The sequence below is a fragment of the Rhinolophus hipposideros genome (assembly GCF_964194185.1).
Source record: "Rhinolophus hipposideros genome assembly, chromosome: 13".
NCBI classification, from domain to species: Eukaryota; Metazoa; Chordata; class Mammalia; order Chiroptera; family Rhinolophidae; genus Rhinolophus; species Rhinolophus hipposideros.
This window is the reverse complement of record NC_138059.1, coordinates 2,496,091-2,520,364: the sequence shown is the minus strand read 5'-3', so window position 1 is coordinate 2,520,364 and position 24,274 is coordinate 2,496,091. Positions and strand designations below refer to the sequence as shown.

The following is a 24,274-nucleotide window of genomic DNA, read 5'->3' as shown; positions in this document are numbered from 1 at the left end:
CAGTGCTGAGTGAACCAACAAAGGAAAAAATGAAGCCCTGGATGGATGACCTCAGTAAGACGTGAAGGCAGTGGCCGCACACCAGGGGGACGCAGCAGGCCAAGGTGCACGTCTTAAATGCAAGCCAACATCTCGGAACCGTCTGGGTCCTAAAATCACAGCCTTCTGACTACACTTATATAATACTTGGGATTTTCCATTTACCATCATAGCCCTTGTTTCAATAAATTGCCTCTGAAAGGGAAAATCAAGGAGGGAGAGGGCAGGAGAAGGAGGGGTGGGGGTGGGAGAGGGAGAGGGAGAGAAAGGGAAGAGGAGGGAAAAGGAGCGGGAGGGTGGAGGAGGGAGGGGGAGAGAGAACAAAGTCAGAACATAATTACCTGCTCAGATCCCAAGGAAGAGATAGGGCCAGCGCAAAAGCCTATTAGCTCCAGGCCCAAGAAGAGAGTTGTAAAAAGAGAACTGAGTTAGAAAGTATATTTAAAAAATGATTTAGGGTTAATTAACAAATGGAAAGAGAAATTTTTTTGAGAAACTAAAACTATCTCACCTATTTGAGATAAAATTCTCTCAAATAATAAAAGAGCTGCTAACTGAAATGTTTAATGAAGACAAGATATGCAGAACCAAGGAAGAGTAAAATACCCTGTCTTTTATCAAAGTAGGTGACAGACAAGTGGGGAGGAGCTGACGCCGCCATCAGCTCCCACAGCGGGGGATTCTGGGAGTGGGGACACAGGACACAGAGCCGCTTCTCATTTCTGACTCACTCCTCCCAGTTCTTACAGCCAGATGTCATACGTACACTTGCTGCTTAGTCTCGCCGTGACACCGCCACACATCCTAACCTGGGACCTGCCACTCTCCTGAAACCTCTCCTAGTAACTTGTAAGGTCGCCAAAGGCAGGGGACACTGTCCACCTTTGTTGTGCTGCACGGATCTGCTATGGACAGTTTCATCAGTTTGGATGATCTCTTGGCTGCTGTGACCCACCCTCTCCCTCTTCCCCTTCAGTCTCTTCTGAGAACACCCTCCACGTCCATCCCTCCAGGTCCATCCCCCCGAGAGGCTGATGCGGGACCCAGCGACGGCCACCTCTTCTCTGCAGGATCCCGGAGTGAGGGCCACACGTCCTGGCTTTCTCTCCCCCGCCTGGTGCTCACAGCCAGGACTCCATCTGGCTCAGAGTTGTCCCCTGAGCCTTGGACTTGTTTGGACAACCAGCTACTACTGTGCCCTAGGCACTGGGGCCACAACTCGGTGTCCACGTGGAACCTAGGATGGGCCTGCCACTCCCTCCATCCGGGACCATGCAAGTCAGAAAGTGTAGCCCAGCGGCCATCCTGTGCTGAAGCATGCCCATGGCCCCTCTGAAGTCATCTCTCTGTGTCGTCCCCATCCATACCTAATGCCTGATTCGAGACCACACACATCCCAGCACAAGCACCTGCAGCCACCTGGCTGCTGGCCCCTGTCTCCCGTGAGCTGCCACCACACACACCTAACATGGGCCACCTTGCCATAAGGTATGAAGTCCCCATGTGGCCTGGGCCTGCTGGCCGTCAGACGACGCCTCAGGTGGGGTGTGAAAGTCCTCACCGTGCACGAGGACTCACTGACTCAATCAGGACAGATGGACTCGGTCCCGATTCCTGCTTTATGAAACGGGTCCTGTCATCCCCTCACTTCCCAGACAGGAAACGGGAGCCCAGGGAGAGACGGTAACTCGGCTGAGATGACCCGCAGTCGCAGCACAGCCACAGCTCCAGGTACTGCGGTCTGGCCCCGGCACATGTCCACCCATCGCCTCTGCTCACGTCTCCACCATCGCCTGTCACCACTGCCCCCCACGGCCGGCCGAGGGGACCACTCTGCTCCCACTTCCGCACACTCTTTGCACACACTGCTCCCTGCACGCCTGTGCCTCAGCCGCGGAGCACCTTTTGGGGTTCCTCCCCAGGGGCCCTTACTGCCCACTCCATCTCTCCTGCACGCTGCCATGGCACCTCGGGCACACCTCCAGCCCAGGACCGGGCGGAAACATCAGAGGGTGACAGTAATCATAACACTCAAAAGGCAAGACAGAAAGGTCACGAAAACTGCACGCTGAGGTGCGTGCTGATTGGCTAACACAGCTCTCCTTCCAGGGGGAGCTTGGCCAACACATGCCACCACACCGACTTCCAGACGTGGGCTTAGAATTATAAAACCTTCTGATTGAAAACATTCTTCCTCCAGCCCAAACGTTCCAGTGTAGCCGTTTCAGAGCTGACTGGAAAGGACTCCCATCTCTGTTTCCCCTCGAGCCTGGGAGCTCCTCGAAGGCTGGGGCCCAGTCCCCGTGCAGCGTGGGCAGGGTGAGCACGTGACAGCCACTGGAGAAGTACGTGGTCCTGGCCTTCGGGGTGAGCTCCCCAAAGGGAGTGAGGAAACAGACACACACAGGAAGACGGCCAAGGGCCAAGGAAGTGCTGGCCATGGAGGCCCTAAGGAAACCTGAGTGACAGGAGCAGAGTCTCCAGGGAAGTACCTCCCCAGGCCATCAGGTGACATGTGCAGTAAGGACCGCCGGCCGGGGTGGGCGGCAGTGCTGGCTCTACACCGCCTCCCAGAGCTCAGCCAGCAGGAGCCCACCCATCAGTTTTCCTTCTCCATGTGTCCACCCAGTGACAGACGGCAGCTTCCGTTTACATCGCCGTAGGCCGGGCTGAAGACGTTCCCAACCGGTCCCTGCCCAGCCAGGACCTGGTCTCCGCTCCACTCACACCATGGAGGGCGAGCGAGCAACGTGTCCTAAACCTCCCCGCCAAGGGGACTGCTATTCAGGCTTGTCTGGACCCCACAGCCGCACTCCGTCCACACGGCACTGCAGACAGACACACAGCTGCTCGCTGTCAGCTGCCTTTATTTCCATGATGACACCAGGTCACCCAAGACACAGTCCAGGCGATAGCGCCTCAGCTTCAAACAAAACAAAACTCATTGTCAGGCTCACGGGATGCGTACGCCAAATGAATGTCAATAGAAATGTCACCCTAAGTACACGGATAAAGCAAACAGCTGAGTCTCTGGGGACAGAACAGTGACACGGAACTGGGTGAAGGATAAACGTGGCACGGGGGCCACGTGGGGATAAATGGGAGAAGTGAGTTAGTGGTCGGGACGGGAGAGGGAAAAGTCACACTTCTGTACCCAGGTCACATGGCAGTCTTCGGAAAAGGAGACTCTGAAGGAACCTCTGAAGGAGAGCATGGGGGCGCTGGTTGTCCGCATCCATTCACGCCTCTTCTGACAACACCTCCACCCCCCTTGGTGTGGGAGTGACCCACCACCGGGTGGGCACACGGCTGGGTAACGGGAGGTGGGCCCAGGACTTCTCAGTCCAGAAAGAAGCGCACACGTCTCCCCTCACCGCAAACCTAGGGGAATACAGGCGCAGAGCCCCTGGTCAGCCACCAACTACCCCGTGGAAGCCAAGAAAGGTACCGACTTGCAGGAAACAGAGCAGAGTTGAGCTGAGGTCTGAATCTGAAAGTGAAGCTACACACGCACTTTCCATCAATGAGCTGATAAACTACGTCTTGTGAGTCCCCCACTAGGTAGAGCTGGGGTTTCTGCCACTAGCGATGTAAGGAATCCTGCTACGGAAATCCAGACTCGGCATGAGGACCGCTGTCGGGGGGACCGCTGCTGACAGAGCGGGACGGGTGGGAGCACACATGCCTGGGCACACAGCTGCCCTCAGCGGCTGCTTACAGCCAGCAGAGGTAAGACACGCATTCTGCTGGGGACGGACGGGTCTCAAACCCCTCGGCTGCACACGCCTCCTCCGGTCTCCAGCTGCTTGCAGGAAGGTTTCTAAATATACAATAGTTTGAATCCCTGGCTTAACGATCTAAAATGTGAAAAAGTGGTCCAAGGTGACTTTCTAATGGAGACCAGGGTTGTTCCCCTACAGGAATAAATTTAAATTACACACTTAGAGCTAAGGCATAGATTCCTGCAGATCTCAGCTTAAAAACCACGCACACACATTGAACCCAAAAGGAGTGACCTACCTTCGGAATTGGGAGCAGCCTCCTGTCGTACAATTGCAAAGCCTACCTGAGTCAGTTGAACATAAATCTTGGCTATAAATCTGCCAAGTTGAGCTTAAAGCATCTAGGACAGGACTGTTTATTTTTTAGATCACCAGCAAGTTTGAGAAGTGCAGCTTCGAGCCAGAGGAAGAGGGAAAATGACACTTTCCCACAAAGCCGCCTAAGCAAACGGGACCTCTGTCCTGTCAGAAACCAGTGCTGTGTGGCACCTGTGACGAGGTGATGCCAGAGTGCCCAGCGGAAAGGCTGAGGCAGGGGAAGTGCAGCAGGTGCTTGGAGGTCAGGCGGCCACGCCACTTCCAAGCTGTGCGACCATGGAAACCCTCTCTCTGTAAATGAGGACCATAAGTCTCACCTTTCAGGGTTGTTCTGAGAATTACCGACCATGTACACAAAGAAAGCCCTTAGCATAGCATCCGAGACTAAATGTTCCAAAATGTGGAAGCCACTGAGTTTTACCATTTTGTAAAAGGGAAACAGGGCCCAGCCCTGCATCCAGGGCTCACCTGGAAACACACTTTGTAACCCAGGTAAGAGGTAATGAAGTACTTCCTCGTTCTAGCCCTGGGGCTGCCAGAGAGGCCTGGGGAGCCTCGGCAGAGGAGGCAGAACCCTCCCGCTTTGCAGATGAGCAAACTGAGGCGCAAAGCAGCACAGGACTCTCCCAGAGTGACAGGAATCAGGGGACAGAAGATGGACTCCAGCCCAGGGCAGGTTTCCCTCATTGTGCACCTGCCCTCAGGGCTCGGCCGCCTGGTGCTAAGGGCTCTCCAGATGAAACAGTGATGTGGGCTTTAATTTCCTCTTTCCTTCCTAGAGAGGCAACAACACTCTAGACCACAATCCAACTCTTGGGGGTATTTCATTTAATGAGTTTCCAATTCTTTTAAAAATAGCTGTACCTCTTCAGAGCACAGAACACAAAACAAAAGAACATACAACAAAGGGGGGAAATCAAGGCTTGCCACCGGGCATGCAGCACAGCTACAGGCAAGCGGGCTGGGCTCCAGAACGGTCTTTCAGGGCGGCAGGATGGCTCCGTTGTTTGGAGCATGAGCTCTGAACAACAAGGCTGCCGGTTCAATTCCCGCATGGGATGGTGGGCTGTGCCCTCTGCAACTAAAGATTGAAAACGGTGACTGGACTTGGAACTGAGCTGCGCCCTCCACAACTAGATTGAAGGACAACAACTTGGAGCTGATGGGCCCTGAAGAAACATGCTGTTCCCCAATAAAATTTATTTTTTTTAAAAAAAGTCTTTTCCTGAAGCTTACAGCGCAGCTGAGATGAGCAGGTGTGCACCTGCGAGTGCATCCAGGATGGACGCTCAGGAAGCAAGAGGACTCCAGGTTTCCTTGGGAAGCCTGCGCACTGAGGGCCGGAGGCTGCTTCCACTGGCCCAGCAGACTCCAAGGCTCAGGGAAGCCAGCACCCTGGAGAGAACGGCTCCCTCCCTCCCGCCCCTCCCTCCTTCTCCATCCTCCCTTCCCCCTCCCTCAGGCATTCACAGCATCCAGCCTCAGACCCTGCGGCACCACCAAAAATCACCCAGAGAGGTTATGGAACTCGCCTGGCGGTACACAGTAGGTAACCAAGCTGGAACTTGAACCCAGGGCTGTCAGCCCGCAGAACCCTTGTTATTCCCACTGTATCATGTTGCTTCCAATAAACGTCTGTCCAGATCAGTAAATGAATCAAGCCAAGCTACACAAATATAATTCTTCCCTAAACCTCATATCTGCACCCTAATAGAGCATAGCTACAGATCTTAATTTTATTACACACCCCATGAGTTAAAAAGAAACTGTACAGTACGCATCCCCAATATGCACGTTATTTAAGTTATACACATGGACACTTTGAAACAAAAATCGACCCTCAAAAAGATGAGACCGTGACCTTGGCAGACACTGTTTTACCCGGAAACTCCAGGGCTACAGACCAGAGGAGCGGCCCAGAAACTCTCCTCCCGCTGGCAACGCTGTTCCTCGCCGGGTACCAGTCAGCAGCTCGGAACCGCTTTACCTGGACTCAGGTGTGGGACAGAGAAGCGGATGCTGTAGGTGGTGGGGCCTCCCCCACTGGAGCGGGAAGTGACTGGTAAAGGAGAGAGGAGCGCTGAGCGCTACAACAAACCCAGTGGGGCTGATCACGTCCGACGCACGCGTGAACTCACGCTTAACTTACATAGATGGGAACGTAAACGATGGCTAAAGGCATAAGTGAATACAGATGTGCAGATATGCGGGTCCGCACACACGTTAGTGCACACGTACACACACGTGCACACACGTGCACACACGTGCACACACGTACACACACGTACACACACGTACACACACACGTACACACACGTTAGCGCACACGTACACACACGTACACACACACGTACACACACGTACACACACGTACACACACGTTAGTGCACACGTACACACACGTACACACACGTTAGTGCACACATACGTGCACACGTACACACACGTACACACACGTACACACACACGTGCACACACGTGCACACACGTGCACACACGTACACACACGTGCACACACGTACACACACATACACGTACACGTACGCACACGTACACACACGTGCACACACGTGCACACACGTACACACACGTACACACACGTACACGTACACACACGTACACACACGTACACACACTTCCTAGCTGGGGGGGAAGACGGGGGCTGATGCCATGCCAGGGAAATCCTCCTCACAAAAGAATTCTAGTACTTTTCACAGACGCCGTCCCCCCCAGAAGGTGGAGCTTCATTCCCTGTCCCCTCCCCGGCCCCACCCGCAGAGGTGGGCTGCACCTGGTGACTAGTTTCCAGAATTGAGGGTGGGAACTCTGTCCTGGCCACCACTTCCCAGGCCAGGTGACCAAGTGTGAGGAGAAGGGCACGTCAACTCCATCTCATTGTAACAAAAACATCAGAGAAACCCAAATCGGGGGACAGTCTACAAAACACTTGCCAAGTACCCCTCAACACTGCCGAGGTCACGAAAGACAAGGCAAGACTGAGAAGTGACCGCCAGCGGGAGGAGACCTAAGGGGGCCTGGGGTCCTGCATGGACCGTGGGACAGGACGAGGGCAGTGAAACGGAACCTGGGCAGGTCAGGTACTAACCATGCACTGATACTGGGCCCTGCACGAGGCAGCGAAAGAAAGACGTGAAGGGGGAGAGAGACAGGGGACGGGGGAGGGCTACACGGAGCGCTGCTGTGTTTGCTCGGTTTCTGTACATTTAAAACTATTCTAAAACCAAAAGGTACTCTTTAAAAAGGACAAGATGAAAATATATATTCTTCTTCTTGCGCCCCAGTGGTCTCCCTAGAGACCACTGTACCATCAGAATGCCACACACCAGTCACAAGCGCTCTCGCCTGCCAGACGGGCGGGGGAAGGTGAGAAGCACCAGGGAGTGCTGGGGTTACGGAGGTTGGAAAGTGCACGCCCAGAGAGCACCCCAACACTACACATTCTTAGAAGCCTGTGGGGCCCGCAGAACCCTGCAGCCTGTTTCCCCCACACCCAGGCCCGGTACTGGAGGCTGGAACATACTGTGTGCCAGGGGGATGCTTTATGCTCATTTACGCCGTCGCAGCACGTGTAGTCTTCGGAATTTTTAAAATTAATAGCAGGGCCCTGGACACTTTTCTAGATGAAGCTTCCTGAGGGAGGGTTCCTGTCTAGTTCCGAGCTAAATACTGCTAACCTACTGTCTGGCTTCATGAAAAACAAAACTGCTCCTGCTTCTTCGGAGGGTGCTTCGGTTGATTATTTTTTCCTTTAACACTCAATTGATATTTGACAAATTTTACTTGACACTCTTCCAGGAAACCTCCCAGCCAGTTCGTTTCCATTTACTTGTTCGATGCCTCATGTACTGTGTACACTGTCAGAGGACCTCTGAGGCATCAGAACAGCTCTAACCTCAAACACTGTACCTCAATGTCATTGATACATTCTGTCGGATGACAGGTCTTGATATTTAACGTGAAAATACAGTCAAACTTTGACTGAGTCATTTGAGGCTGGGACATTTCTGCACATCACATTTGACTCCCACTCAAGAGCTTATCAAAGAGGAAGAGAGAGGAAAAGGATGGCAGCCAGAGATGGGATGAGGCTGGGGTGGGGGGGTGACGGTGTTGCCCCAAGGACACCAGCAATGTGGGTACAAACAAAAGTGTCTACGCAGTCTCTGCGTCACGTAGGAGGGACAGGGCACATGCCACTAACGGAACGCAACAGCAACAGAGCTACGGAGGACTGGGGGGGGGGCCTTCAGGGGTGGGGAACGGAAGGTTCCAGCCCTTTGGACTTAGACAAGCCTGGCGTGGACCGCAGGGACGCCACGTATCAGCTGTAAGACACGAGGTGTCTGCGGTGAGCCTCAGTTTCCCCATTCCAAGTGGAGGCAGCAATAGATTACAGGTTGTTGGCAAGAGAGAGCGCACTCTGGAGGTGAGATGTCTAGCGCAGTCCTGGGCTGGACTCATTTTCTGCTGCCACGTGACGGGTTTCCATCGCCTTCGCAGCTAGGAGCTCCTCGGGGGACACAGAGTCCAGACAGGCATCAGCGAGGGGACGTCTTTCCCCACTGCGCTCGTAGGTGTTTGGAAAGGTCAGAGAGCAGGTGTGGAGCTGCTCTCAGAGCTCGCCAATGCTGCCAGGGTCCAGTGCTTCTTATTGCTGTGCACACAATCAACCCCAGTTCACTTATAGTTTCACTTGCAAGCTAACCTCTAGTGAGATGAAAATCCGTGTCCTTAGTGGCGTGGCTTGGAGAAGCAGCGTTTCTCTAGCACTGTCCTATTTAGGGCTCTGAACAGTGTCACAAAAAGAAAAGGATGGTGCTAGAGTAAAACAAGGTAAGTGACACACTGAGCAGGTGCAGTGCTGGTCCTCAACGGTACACTGCTTTGGATTCACCAGTATTAATGGAATTTCGGAGTCAAACGGGGGAAATTTTAATATCGTCTGCATATTAGAAGCAACAAAAATTTACTGAAATATAAACTTGAATAGTACTAATTGAACAAAGCAAGTTGTAAAACAACATTTACAGTGATCTAATTTTGATGTAGGAGAAAAGCCATGCACAGGTACTCATGCATGCAGGGCCGTGAAAACACGTGACCAGGTACCCCTCACCTGTGCGTGGTCACTTAGAAAGCCCAGCATAACACGCACAGGGCTGATCTCTGGCAGTGGGCAAGTGAAACGTCACCCGCTATTTGTGCTTGTTTCAGTTGCAATACTGAGTTACTTTCTGCTGGTACTGCCTCTGTGATGATAAAAAGTGTCTGTCCATCTGTCTGTCTGAAACGTGCCCATGCTCCAACAGTGTTGGTCAGTGAGACCAGGACACGGCAGGGCTAAATGCTGTACCTGTGTGAGGGCCTCTCAGTAATGACAGAGCCGCTGAGGACTCTGCGCCGTCGTGGCCATGAGGTCAGCCCCCAGCAGGAAGTAAGAGGTGGAAGAATCAGGGCCTGAGGGGAGGCTGAGCCACCAGGGGAGTATAAGGTGGGTTCCACGGAAGAGAGGTGACGCCAGTTGGAAAAGACCAGAGGAGTTCAGCCGGAGACAGGAAGGGCTCCACTAAGGTAGTGGGCGTGTGACGGCGGGGAGGTCACACGGGCCTGGGGGACACTGGGCAGGAAGAGCCTGCAGGACCTCTGGCTACGTGGGAACTGGGGGTGCTGGACGCATCATGTGAGGCCACAGTGTCAAACTGCAAAGACTAAGCACGTGAAGGAAAAGCAGACGCGCTCCATCACACACAGAGAAAACAGTGTCCAGTCCTGTCAAATCTGGTGAAAAGAGGGAAGACGAACGAGGGCAGTGAAAAAAAGGCTCATTCGATTTCACTAACAGATGAAAAGTTCAGAGATAATCCCAACCTCACTTCATCAACATGCTGAGAATTTAAGCCACAGGCTAGAAGGTGAAATTTAGGGAGAGGAGAGTAAACAAAAGTAACGAACGGAGGCGCTTCAGGAATTCAAAAACCTTCAATGGAGACGTCAGTTCTTAAAACGGTGGGGGGTGGGGCATGTGGGAACCCCCAAACTGGACGCGTCCTAAGTAACAGTCTTGAAGTCTGCTACTATGACTCTAAATGCCAAAATCATGCCGCCTAAAACACTTCTTCCTGTCACCAGGGGCTAAACAAGTTATCACTGGTGTTCAGAAGATACAAAGGCGCTCACGAACATGAGTCAGTGGATAACCAAGTGATCACAGAAGCCGCTTTCCTCGCACCGTCCTGAAGTCACGTCCTTCCCGCCCACACACAGCCCAGGTGCTCATGTGCTTTGAGCCCGGCAAGAAAAGGAACCCGACACTGTGCGGCCAGAAAGACCCAACGTCCATCACTAAAAGGGTCGCGTATAAAGAGTGTTATGCAAATCCCATGACCGCGGAATTAAGATCATCTCAGAGCTGTGACCCAGAGGAAAGCATAAGATTGAGGCCTGGGACAGAAATTCTCCAAAGACGGCCGCTTTATGGCCTATTGAGAAATCAGAGATTTTCAACCATGAACATGAACCCACCCCGTGAACGACCCTGGAAATCACTGAGAACAACTCAGACACGCTGGTGAGGGTGTGCATGAGTGTGAGGGGGGCCGCACAGGAGGCCCGTTCCATTGCGGTCAGTTCCTCTCTGACGGGCAGGTCTGGACGACATAATCAGGGCACTTGGTGCCTGCCACATCCTGCAGCCCAGCCAGGGAGTCGCCCAAGCCTCACCGCCCGTCTCGTGATGGCCCCTCACACTCCACACTGACTCCCGCCACAACCGAGTGACCAGGAGGAGAAGCCTGTGGGACGCGGCCCCTTCCCCACGCCCCACCCCCACTGCCTCTGGCTCATTTCAGACCCTCGTCGTCGTCGTATTACAGGCCTGCACATCTTTTGTCAGGCTTAGTCCTGAGCAGTTCCCGTTTGGAGCCTCCAAAGGATACGACAGCGGGTTTATCCCGAGAACGCCAGGTGGGTTCCACATTCTAAAACCACTCGTGTAAGTCACTGTATTAACAAACTAAAAAAAAAACTACGTGATCACCTCAAAAGACATAAGAAGTATCTGAGAAAATCTAACATCCATTCCTGGTTTTTAAAAAACTCTCAGCAAAATAGGAACAGAAGGCTGAGAAAGGTAAAATAATTCCAGTTATGGAACTGCTTTCACAGTCAGGCAAAGCCTTTTCTGCAGCACGTAATAACTCTTTATGCATCTCGTCTTGCATCTTCTTTCTCGCTTCTCTTTCGTCTTAAAATTTTCTTCAGGGGTTGTCATTTACAAAGTGGTAATTTTCTTTGTCACAGGACTCCTATGCCGGCGCTGAGATGGACATCAGATCATTCTGTTTCCTGACTTCCTTGGCAGAACAAAGAAAACCCAGGATACTCAAGTTTGGGGTGACACAGCCTGCAACTTTGGGTTAGGGGTGGGCCCCGCGATCTCACCCCCTGATCGCCCTAAGGCGGCCCCATGCCACGTTTCAGTATGCCATCTTCATGGTGGGGTCTCATCTTCCCTTGTCTTACCTCATCTGTTATTCCCGTACTTGAGCAGAATTGCTCCTGATATGTCAAAGCAGCTCATTCGTCTGCCTTTGGCTGGGGCTGCTCGCCCAGCTTCAATTCACCCCATTCTCTGCTAATGAGACGGCTTCTCCTTTCACCTGCGTCCTTCAAAGTTTTCTGTCATTCTTCTGGTCTCACAGTGACTTACCGGCACGGAGCATGTGCTCGATACGCTTCTGAGCGTGGGAAAGGAAAGAGCAGTGCTCCAGCCTTTGTGGAGGTGGCCAGCGGGGTGACAGACAGCAAGCCCATCTCCCTGCCCATCAAGTAATGACGAGATAACATAGGGAGGTGCCAACCAGAGGCAACGAGGAAGCCTGGACATCCCCTGCACGTGGGTTCTGGGTGCCCTGCTTCATGCTAAGAGTCCCCTTGACAGACCAAGGATTAGCTCCGCTTCAGAAGAACTGAAGTAACCTGCCCATTGTGACAATGCAGGTAAAAAGATGAGGATCATTCCAGGTCTGTTTCTGCTGTGTGAACAGTGGAGATCGTTCCAGGTTGGGGGAGGGGACAGAATTCTTTTGTTGAATGTGGTCACTATTTAAACTGCTTTGGATTTTTCACAGACTAATGAGACCACCTAAAAGTGGATGACAGCACATTGTATGGACTGTCTCCCAGACCCCATATTTTCGTGGACTGAGATTTCCATTTCCTTACCCAAAGCAAACGTGTTTGCTTTCTGTCACTCAACCTGAAGAGCTGACCTAACACAACTGTCCTGTTTGGCAAGAATGCCATGTGCTCGTTTTCGTCCCCTGCATTTTCCCCCGTCTCCAGATCGCTTGTGCTGAGAACTCTAAAGGCAGCAGCAGAAGCTGGTTTCAAGACAACACTTCACAAGCCCTGCCCGGGAATCCAGGCGCCTCAAACTGAGCTCGTGGGAGCTCATCATGTGCTAACCTGAGGAACGTCAGGAAGTCCCAAACCTGTTCTTAAGGCTGCTTATGGGCCAGTCCTACCGCGAGTTAAAATAGCAAAACAAACGGGAAAACATTCCACGCCTTACAGCAGGGTCCTCGAATTGTGGCCCTCACCTGGGAACTTGTTAGAAATGCAGGTGCTGGGGTTGCACCCAGACCTGCTGAGTTAGAAACGCTGGCGATGGGGCCCCGCTCCCTGGCTTACCACGCTCCCTGGTGCCTGCTCGCTGACCTTTTCTTTAGGGCGTTGCTCTGATCAAATGCAGCCTACGACTGACGGCAGAAGAAACAGGGCACGGCAGTGCTTTGGGAGCCATTTCATGTTCTTGTTCATTCATCCAGCATTCACTGAGAACTGTAACATACTCAGTACCACATACGCAGGTGCTGAGTATGGGATTAGTGAGGTCTCATCCTGAGCTGTGACCAACTCACGGTCCCCTGGAGGAAATGCCAGATACGGAACAATTCAATACTTTGGCAGCTGACGCTGACATTCCAGTGTCCTGGCTTCAGCACAGTGACCGTCACCGACACTCGTAAGGTCCCTCTGCGGACCACTCTACCCAAAGCAGTGGGCAGTGCCCACCAACAGCTCCCTCTACTCCCCCACGGCGCGTCTCACAGCAGGAAGTTAGTTTTGCCATTTGTTTCTTCCGCCGGAAGGTAGGCTCCGAGACTCGGTCTGCTCACTGTTATTCCCCCCATCCAGGCCTGGGTATCTGACGGTCACGCACTACACGTTTGCCGAGGGAATGGAGTGGATGACATGTTACAGGGCTTCAGGTGAACAGTGATTGTCACGGAAGGCCAAAGTCCTCAAGGAGGCACAGAACCTCCAGAACATTCCTCTGACCTCTCGCCTTAACATTTGTTCTAGAATTCCGCATGCAGTCCACTCTCCCCTCTTCTCTTACTACTAAATTCCTTATTATGTTTTGAAATTGCTGAGCAGATTAAAGGATTCTGTTGGAGCTCTGATGCTTAAACTTTGAGAAAGAAATTCCCCGTCCCTGTAACTCTTACTGGGACAGATCAGAAATAATTTAAAACTGAATTGGACTTGCCATTTTGGAAGCTTTTCTTATCTACCAGGGCTAATAGCAGACACTTTACTCCTTAGACTAGCTCGGGAGGAAGGCTTATTATCTGTATTTTACAGATTGAAAACTGAGGGTCAGATGGGGAGAAAGCTCACACTCACGGCTCTATAAATATAGCTTGAATCAATACAGAATGTTTTGTATTCCATAGTAAGTTTGCAAACTTAGAAACAGCACAAGCTTTGGACTCAGACACATCTGAGTTTGAATTTTAACGTCGACTTAAGAATGGCTTGACCTTGGTCATATTATTTAATCTCTCTGAGCTGTTCAGTAATTTCCACTTGAATTATGGGAAGTTGCAGTCATGAGAGAAGTAATCTGTAAATATTAAGGAGCTAAATCTCCCGGGTGTTAACCCCAAGCGTCTGGCCAGCATGTCCCTGCAGCCTAGCACGCTCACTGCCCACTGTCCTTGAGTAAATGATCATTGAACCAACGACCTAACACGGTTTCTCCTCCCAGCTGATGGGAGCCTTGATTCTGCTGCCCCCAGCCCCAGGGGCTCATGGAATCATTTCTCATTTGGAACACAGCTTAAGAAAATATGCCATTTGTTGCGTAACAGTTTTGTTTTTAACCTGAATACATTTGCTCCTAAGTTTTCTTAGCAGATTCTTCCAGTTGATTCATTTATAAACACAATTGTTAAAATGGAAACGCATATAAGAACTTTATGAACGTCCCATGGTTCTTTACAGAAAAGGCTAAAGTAACAGAAACTATTGAACATGGTGTAAGATATCAGAACGTGGTTAAACGTAGGCCTCACTCTGAGCGAGAAGACATATGACTGTTCTGCTTTGCCTCCTCTCCCTGTGGATGAGACTCTCTTCAGAGTAAAGAATCCCGCAGACGGAGACTATTTCACCTCACCCTCTGGAATACCTGGATCTAGGAAGGTTTGCCAAACGCTAAGCGCTGCGCCAGGTGGCAGGGACCAGCCCACGACCATGTGGAGCTTCTTAGGGGGAACTCGGGATGTAAGCACAGAATGACAACCGAGGGAGGGTGAAAGGTGGGCTGGGGACACCAGAAAGAGTGCCTGGCTCTGCTCGTGCCACCTGCGAAGGCTTGGCAGACAGGGGACATCAGAGCTCAACCCTGAGGGGGGCTGGGAAACATGCCGGGGATCCAAGCATCTGAGAAAGCACTTCCCATCACAGCAAACACCAGCACAGACCAGATGAAGCCCAGCGTGAGGGGCGGCCCCGGGGGAAGAGTCAGTTCTGCGCCTTTAAGAAGGTTTGCAGGGGGCTTTTATTGGAAACATGTTTCTTGTCAGATGCTTTTGCTACATCTATTGAGACCCTTATATAGTTTTCCTTTATTAGTTTGTTGATAGGGAGAATTACATTTGTTGGGTTTCTAATGTTAAACCAGCCTTGCATGCCTCAGATAAACCCCATTCCGCCAATATTTTACATATTGTTGAATAGGATATGCTAAAATGTTGCTAAAAATTTTTGCAGCTATGCCCTTGTTGTTGCTATTTGCATAATCTCTCTGTCTGGTTTTGGAACCAGGGTAACGCTGACCTCACAGAATGAGTTAGGAGTATTCACTCTTTTTCAAGTTTCCTAAAAGAAGCATTGAGCTAAAATTCATATTATTTCCCCCTTAAACACTTGGTAAGATGCATGAGTGAAGCCATCGGGTCTAGAATTTTTCTCTATGGGAATGTTTTAACAAAAACTCCTATTTCCTTAAAGAATATAGAGTTACTTGGATTATCTATCCCTTTCTATGAATAAGCTTTGGTATTTTGTATCTTTCAAGAAATTTGTTCACTGTATCACAGTTTTCAAATGTACTGGCATAAAGTTGTTTATAATGTATCTTTGCCATACTTTAAATATCTGTAAGATCAGTAGTGATGCCACCTCTTTCATTCCTAGTATTTGTAATTTGTGCACCAGTAAGCTCCCCAGGACCAAACGTGCAGAGCCCAAAGGCGGGGGCCTGGCCCGCCCACCTCCTGGCAAATCTGTTCTGTTAGGATTTCCAAAGTACTTACTGGCATGTGGTTGGCATGTGTGACGTGTTTACCGGGCAATAGCGCCATAGAGGGAGAGGCAACCGGCATCCACGTGGCAGCCGGATGCACTGTGACGAACGGCTGCAGTGTCCATGCTGGATGGGCCTCTCCAGGCGCGTATGTGCCAGGGCTTGGCCGGCTCCCTTATTTTCTGTGTGGTCCAGGCTGTAAGCTCGATGCTTCCAGCCGGCAAAGCTCTGGGGCCTCTGTGACACACTCAGCACAGGTTGATGCTGCTGGGAAGCCCCCCGTTTGTCCCCCAGGCATTCCTGCAGCCCCAGCCTGGGACAGGGCGTCCCCAAGCTTTGGTCCCCTCAGGAGGGCTCTCAATGGAGCCCTTGTCACACTCTGGTCACGCTGCCACATTGTGTGCACATGGGTAACTCAGACGGTAGGTACTAGCCTTACTCGTCAGGGAAAGCAGGGCTGAGCAGCGCTAAGGAACTGGCCACCGACAGACCCGGGTCAGTGGCGCGGCCCTGCCAAGCCCAGGGCTGCTCCTGGGGTAACAACCAGTGGGTCTCATTTACCAACTCTCACTTTTCTCTTAATGAATGAAAGAATAAAGTCCCAAGTTCATTATTTTCTGATTCAATCCAGCTTTCTTTCTTTGCCCTGCCAGGCTCTTATATTATGTAAGGCTCCCAACAACCTTATAAAGGAAGCATTATTATTCCATTTTACAGATGAGGAAACTGAGCGCCCCAGAGGCCATATGCAGACTGTAGCTTACAGGAATGCTGCTGCCACTATGTATGCACTTCACAGTCTCCACTTTTGATCCCAGACGCACAAGAGCCGCACAAACACGGAAAGATACCACCGGTGCCAGCTGACGAGGGGAAGAAGTCTTTCTGGGAAATCTGAAGACACACATGCTATCTTTCCCCACTTGAGGGAGGGGCTCCCTAGAAGCTGCTTTCAGTGAATGACTTGTTTCCATGACTACGCCATTCCTTGGTGATAATTTTATAGGTTGAGCACGTCTCTGATTAAATCACATCATTCCTGCTTTGGGGAAAAAGACTAAGTAACAAGCGTGGCAGGGCCAGGAGGCCCCAGAGAGGGATGGCCCCACACAACGGCACCAGGAGCCGCTCACTTACACAGCTCCCTCGGCGCTCGTCAGACATCCAGCTGAACTGCAGAAGACAACTTGTCAGCCAGGAGACACTGCATGAGACGGTGTTGAGCACCCACCACAGTCACCACCAGGAGACCTCAGACTGAGCTGCTGCCCCTCGCCCACAAATGCGCCCTGACACGCCTCCCGTCCCGCCTGTGATGGCGTGGGGCCTATCTCCTGGGACACGGTGCTCGTGTGCATCTGGGGTCCATCCTACCCAGAGTCCAATGCCAGGGTAGGTTCAGTCGGTGGTGGATTCTTACCCACAGCCCACCACCCACGACTCATGAACCTGAGCAGACACAGGACCTCCCTGAACTGCACTTTCCACACTTACCTGACAGGACATTTGCAAAGATTGAGTACACTTATCGACGTAAAGCACCTAGCAGTGCCTGGCCCACAGCGCACATTCCTTAAGTGTCATTTCCCTCCTTCTAGGTTTCTCGATCACGTAATAGCGGAGGAGGGTCCCAGGCCATCTGAGGAAAGCGGCAGACATTTCAGTGTGGCTGACGGGTACAAAGGGACACTGAGACAGAGACCCTATAAACTGCCCTGTCCAGTGGGGTCAGATCATAAAGGGCCTCGAGTAGGATAAACAAGTCCTCATCCCTGAAGTATATCAGAAGTAGAGATCATCAAAGGATCCCTTTACACAGGCCCTTCTGTTTGTTTTTGGGGAGGACTGTATTCTGGGAGTTTGTTCCCCCACCTGTTGGAGCCAGACGTTGTGGGTCCCCGAAATGGTGGAGCGGGGAGAAGAGAGAGGGTGAAGGCAAGGGCTCTTTGCCGGTGTCTCCATATCTAGACTACAGTTTTAGGTTGTAACCGAAGGTCTCGACGTGATCTTGGTGGCGTACCTGTGTTTACTGTGGACAAGGCTCATTCTTTATTTTGCAACATCTGAGCTTTTGAGATGGGCTGAGGTGAGAAAGCATGATAAAAAGTAGAGTTAGTGAGTTAACCAATCTGTAAATATGTTTTTGTTACAATGGATAGAAAAGAGGCATCCTGGAAATGAAACTGTGAAACCACGTCTGAGAGATGGAGGCAGAGGGGGGCGGGAGGGGCTGGATGGGGGAGGGGTGCGGCTGGCCGACTGGACACGGGGTGGTGACCACCGCGCGCGTCTGTGGGAGTGCTACGGGAGCACACTGTTTGGTATTTCAGTGGAGACTCCATTCTCTTAGAAACATTATCCTTTACGTACTCTGCTGCTTTATGTCTCATTTTTAATTGAACGTTAAGGAAATGCAGTGTTTTAATTGTAACTCTGCCAATACCTTTATCTAGAGGCTTATTGCCATTTTTGTCCTTTAGTATGAGATTTTTGTCACCAAAAAAGGCAGGATTCTGGGGGTTTTTTTCCTTCCAGATTGAGTTGGTGTCGTGTATTCTTGGTTATCGAAATACTCATTTAGCTCTGGGACTTGGGAAGAATAAATATTCCTGATGTGTGGAAAAGCATGATACATAACTAAGATTTGAATGACACACAGGGGACCTAGAAGGACATGTCACACTGTAAACTGCGTGCGATCAGGGATGACCTTGTTCTTTGGTTCTTGTGTTTTCCAGTTCCCTATTATACATTTGACTTGGACTACTTCGTTCTTCTCCTCTGCATGTGCTCCAAAGGTGACTCTTGTGTTGTGTATATTGTCCTATTCAAGGAGAACTTTAATTGCTTTTTGCTTGTGAGTAGGTGGGTTTAACTCCTAGGCTGACTAGTTGTGAGACTTGGCTCTGCCCACTGCAGGGTGTTCTGCTGGGTGAGGGTTGACCACTTAAATGACGTTTGGCCTCTATGGGCTCTTGTGTCTGCAGAGAATTCCCTCTGGGTGTGTGACTTGTAGGTCAAACCCGGTAGTACTCTGGTTTGGTCTGGAGTTGGCTTCTGGATATGTTGAATCTTGTGCCTCTTAAGCTGGGCCCTGGTAGGGCAGTTTCAGAACAAAGCAAATCACCAAGCACAACAACAACAACAACAACAACAAAGAAAAAAAATCAAGTACATTCACATATAAAAACAACCGACAACCCCCACTCAACACAGGCAAAGATATCAAACAAATAAAGACAAAACAAAGCAAAACAAAACAAAAAACAAACAAACAAAAAACAAAACAAAAAGAAAAAGAGAACCAAAAAGAAACAAAGCAAAGCAAAACAAGAAGCAGCACCAGTCTTGGCTTAAGCCCACCAAGTAATCTCCAGGTTGTCCACTGCGGTGCCAAATAGTCCCCTGCCTATTGCACAGGCAGCGCTGGTCACCTGGTGCCCAGAGTGAATTTGGGACTGTAGATTTAAATGCGAGGGGCTGAGGGGTCTGGATGACAGTTTTTAGAGAGTCAGTGCAGTTTCTGCCCTTGCCTGCACATATGCATGCTGAGAGTAACAACCAGCCCTGTGTACAGTACTCCTGAGACTTAGGGCACGTCGTCCATGGGGAGCGGGGGATGGGCAGGAGATTTCTGAGCTGCTGAAAGCCAGACGCTGCCTCTGCCACTTACTGCTGATCTCAGGGAGTGCCTCCGCAGTTGCACTTGCCCGCCCCAGGCCAGCCAGAAAGGGTGGGGACTGGGAATGGAGGGGTCTTCTCCCTCCCAGGCCAGCTGCACCACGCTCCTCCCACAGGCCCGAAAAGGTGGTGGCTGGAGGTGGAGGAGTCTCTTCTCTCCTCGTCCAGAGAAAATCCCACTCCTCCCAGCCTCTTCCGTGGGTCAGAGTTGGCTGCCAATCTTCCCAGAGCCTGAGCACTGAGGCCCCTCTGTAATCTGACACTACTCCTCAGTTCAGGGGTCAGTTTAAGTCTCTGGAAGGCGGGGGTAGGATTGGAATGGGGGGGGGGCCCAGGTGTGGAGTCTGTGTTCTTTGTCTGCCCTAGGGCCCTCCAGCTGCCCGTCCTGGTGGGCAAGATCAGCCGTGGGACGCAGGGAAAGAGCCCACCTCCTGGCTTTTGTGTTCTCTGTTACGCCCTGGGTCCCGCGAGTCCCTGGAACTACGGGCGCCCCCGGGCAGCGACTCCACCGTAGGCTGGGGGGGGGGCACTTCGCTGTCCTGCCTCTTCCCCTGCTCGCAATTAGCATGCACCTTCAAGTAGTTCTTCCACGAGTCTCCCAGCTGTTCTGTGTGATGAGCAAAGAACTCCTCGATGGGTTATATGTCCCGTTTGCAACAAGATCTGGAGGAGAACTCAGAAAGTACGCCCCGCTGCCGCCATTCCTATGACCAAGTTTTCTCCATGTTAACTTTTAAAAGACAAATGTTACTTTAGAAACCAAGAAATAAAAAAAAAAACTAAAGAGCTTTGAATGCAAAATCAAGAGGCTATGGGACTCTGTTCACAAGTAAAATCCAGGAGGGCGGTGGAGGGGAAGGCGGCACAGTGCGGCAGACTGCATGTTACGGTGGGTGACAGACGGTGTCATGTCACCTCTTGGAGCCTGGGTTCCCTCGTTGGAGGCTAAGACCACTTACTCAAAAAGTTGTCATGGCAACTTACTACAACGTGTGTACACGTGCCTGACACCCAGGGTTTACTCAATAAATGGTAACTATACTGAAATGATCACAGTTAAATACATTTACAAACATTCACCGACATCTATATACATTTGTAATCCTTAAAAAAAAAAAACGCATTCAGCCTTGCAACCCCCACTGAAGAAAACAAAATCCATGCCACAGCCACTATTACCCAACCGAGTACGAAGAAGAATGTCCTGGATTTGGGGTTTTACCCTAAACTCTAAGGGAGGAGGCCACACAGAAGAGCTGAGTGCAGACACAACGAGACGATGCTGAGGGCCTGAGCCCACGGACACACACACGAACAGGCTGGTGTCGGTCCCCATGAAGCTGCAGGCGCTGTGACACCCAGGGGCCCGTGACACAGGGAGTCACCGCTGCAGCTTCCCCTCACTCGCTCCCAACCACAACCGCCCCCAGCATGGAACACGGCGGAGTCCGTGTGTGTTACCAGGTCTCACACCAGTGCCCGCGCTCGCTCCCCTGAGAAGCACCTTCTCCGTCCATCCGGGACCTTGACCAACACAGGAGTCCTAACACAGCGCGCGGGCTTCTGTGTGAGCTCAGGCGGAGAGCACCCCCACTCCACCGCAGGGCCCTACACGGAGAAGAGAGCGCTAATCCCCCAAAATCCCGGCTCCTCACAACTTCAGAGTGACCTCTATTCTCTCTTGCCATGACCGTACTTCAAACGTGTCCATGTCCCTCCACCCCCTCTCGGTTTTGTCAGAGCAGCCCCAATTCCTCGTACCAACGACACAACCAGCCTGGCCAGATCAGTCAGTGCCCTCTCACAGGCTGGCATCAAGGCCGGGAGCAGTACCCCAAAGGGCCGGGCCGGAGCGCACGCCCACCTGCAAGGCCCGTCTGGGTGACGCTGTGGCCTGCAGCCCAGCAACAGCTCTTCAGACCCTGAGCCCTCTCACCTGCACACTGTCCCACAGGCTCAGCCACACACAGTTCTCCCACATGCTGGTGACGCGGGCACGGAGCTCCTGGTTCCCCAGCCGGGACCTCCTTGGAGACAATGGTCTCTGCCACCGCCCCCCCCGGGAAGCCCTACGGCCCCTCAACTCTGCACCCAATACTTGTACACCCATTTGGCCTCCTTGGCGTTTATAAACCAGGCAGCGGAAAGAGTTGCCAAAGGACTGTGAGAAGTTTATGGGACAAATGTCTGAACAGAGACTAATGGCACAATAAATAAGTTTTTCAAATGAGTAAGAAAAAGGCAAGAGATGTTCTACTGCAATCAGTAGATTCCACCCACAAATTCCCACCACTTCCAGGAAACAAGGGTTAGAACACGATGCATTCAGGCTCCCTCGTCACTGCCCCCCAAAACGCTGCGCGGAATGCAGCACACTGAGACACCCGCTTGCCACAAACACGATTCTGCTGTCTGGTGCTCGCTTCCTTTCCTTTCTGGAAAAGACTCCAAACTCTGCCTCCGAAAAGGTGACCGCCAGGCCACGTGGCAGGCTGTACCTGTCGGGACCGACTCACCTTCACGTGGCTGGAGTCCCCAGGTTTGCTGCCCTCAGGGGCGTTCACGGGTTTGCTCTCCACCCGAGGCCTAACAACCTGTCGAAAGGGACTGCCCAGTGGGAAGCCGCTCACACTGACTCCGTCTGAAATGGAAGAATAAAGAAAGAATAAGTAAGAAGTTAGCTGGATTTTTTTTTTTTAAGTAAGAGATTTTGTTCAAAAATCAGTAATAACTGGAAAGAGCACTCTAGTTTCTGTCCTCAGTGTTCTACCTGTGACCCTCCGGTAGCCTGACTTCCACGCGCCTAAGTTCTCGCAGGCTGTAGATATGAGGTACAAGCCTGGCACTCATTTCCCCAGAGGTGCCTGCAGGTTCCAGAAGAGCTCACCGAGAGGCTGGGAGTGTGAGCAGGGCCTCTGCCACATTCACAGGACCAGGTAGGGACAACACTGGGGCTGAGTGTCCCCCAAGGAGAGAGGAGGCCAAGGCCCGGAAGCTTCGGGTGGGACCCCAAAGGACGACACACTAAGTGAGGGGCAGCCTGGAAGTAGAGCTTTGAAGCCCAGCTTTGAAGAGTGTCAGCCCTGCTACTGGATTCAGGCAACTCTTCTGCCAAAAGTATGGTCTTTGTCACCCTCCTCGGCCCGCCCGGTGTCTTTGTCTCAGGCCAAATGCACAGGCCTCCCTCCTCGCCCGGGCTGCCAGCACATCCGCCTGCCTGAGTTCTAAGACCCGGCGAGCCGGCGAGCCCTGCTCACTGCCTGCAGCCCTGTATCCAGGCAGACGGGCTGCGCGGCGGGTCCGTGGGTTGGGGGCCAGAGGCCTGCATCCTGCCTCCCCAGCATCTGGCTGAGCGGCCTCTGCCATGCCACGTCGCCTCTTTGTGCTTCAAATTCCTCATCCCCAAAGTGGGAACAACTACAGCACAAATTGTAGGATTACCTGGAAGAATAAATGAGTTAGAGTATGTAAAGTGCTTATCACAACGCCTGGTTCCTGGCAAGCATTCAATAAAAATGGCTATTATCATTGTCACAGCACCTGCTGCTCGTCTTAGGCTCCTTCCATGTTCTCGACACCTTAACAACCGAATCCTGGTCACGTTCACTATTGTGTCCTCCACAGGGGCGAGCACAGGCTCTAGCAAATCATAAACCCTCCTTCAACGTTAAGTAAAGGAATCAATAAATTACAGGGTCAAATTCAATACTTAGTTTACACATGGTGTTCAACAAAAATACATCATCCCACAGTCACACTCAACAACCGACTCCTGGTTAAATGGAACTTCATCCTGTGTCTGGGCAAACCCTCCTTTGCAAACCCTCGGTGCACAGCTGTTAGGTTCCAATGCGATGTCCCCGCCCTTTGCATTCTCCCGGCACCACGGGCACCGCCTGTAAAACCTCTCCACTACTGCAAGGTGCCTGCTGTGAAGGGAACGAGTATTATGAACACAGACATTTGCAAAACATAAACTGCACACTTTTCAGCATCCTACCCGAGAAACTAGGTCAAGAGGAGCCTGTAAACTGAGCACAGAGCTGATGACGCTAAATGTCACTTGGCCCCCCAGGTCGTCCTCTCTTGAGTTAAGGCCAGGTGCCCTCCCCACCCCAACCCCTAAGGCCTGGAACATGGCTACTTAGCTCTTCCCAAGGGAAAGCCCCATCACTGGCAGCTATGCAGACGCTGCTGGCTCCCGCAGGACGCAGGCTCTTTTGGGCCTTGGAAATGCCAGTGCTGCTTTACACATCCAACAATGCTCACCCCCTCACCCCCTCACTCCTGCAGTGGTCCAGAGGCGCGGGACTGCTATGGGAAGGTGTCACGAATGGCTGGCTGCCGTCTGCCTGGCTCTCCGCTCTTCCCTACAGAGCAGCTCCAGCTCCACCCCTCATGTTTCTGGCGGGATCCACGGTGGCCCTAACCCAGCCACGGCCACAGATGGAGCTGGTCCAGCAGACAGACAAAAGACACGAGAAAGGCCACGCAGAGTCTTTCTATGAGATTCGATCTACGAATTTGGCGGTAGTGGGGGAGGGTATATCTTCCCTGAATCACACACTATAAAGGTGCAGGTATGGGGCTTTCCTGCAGCCATTCTGCCCATCACATTGAGAGACTCTAAGCAAGTCACACAACCCTATGAACCTCAGTTGTCTTGACTCTAAAATGGGAACCAACTCAAGGGAATCAACGAAAACTACAAATCCACAGGGCAAAGAAAGCTAAAAATTACATCTGTTTCGGACACAAACCTCAAAGAAACCTCAAAAACCTGTAATCTTCAAGCTCAGAAAAAACAGTAAAAAGCCTCTCTGTGTCTTCTTAATAA

The 24,274-nt window shown here is 51.7% G+C and overlaps 1 protein-coding gene across 6 annotated transcripts in view; it reads right to left on the bottom strand.

Moving 5' to 3' along the window:
- The window catches only part of TRAPPC9 (trafficking protein particle complex subunit 9), a 343,110-nt gene that overhangs the window by 210,800 nt on the left and 108,036 nt on the right, over positions 1 to 24,274 (bottom strand). For all 6 annotated transcript variants that reach the window (XM_081071109.1, XM_081071112.1, XM_081071108.1 and 3 more), the window contains one exon: positions 21,954 to 22,078. In XM_081071109.1, the coding sequence (XP_080927235.1) occupies positions 21,954 to 22,078 (125 nt within the window). The remainder of the gene's footprint in view (positions 1 to 21,953; positions 22,079 to 24,274) is intronic.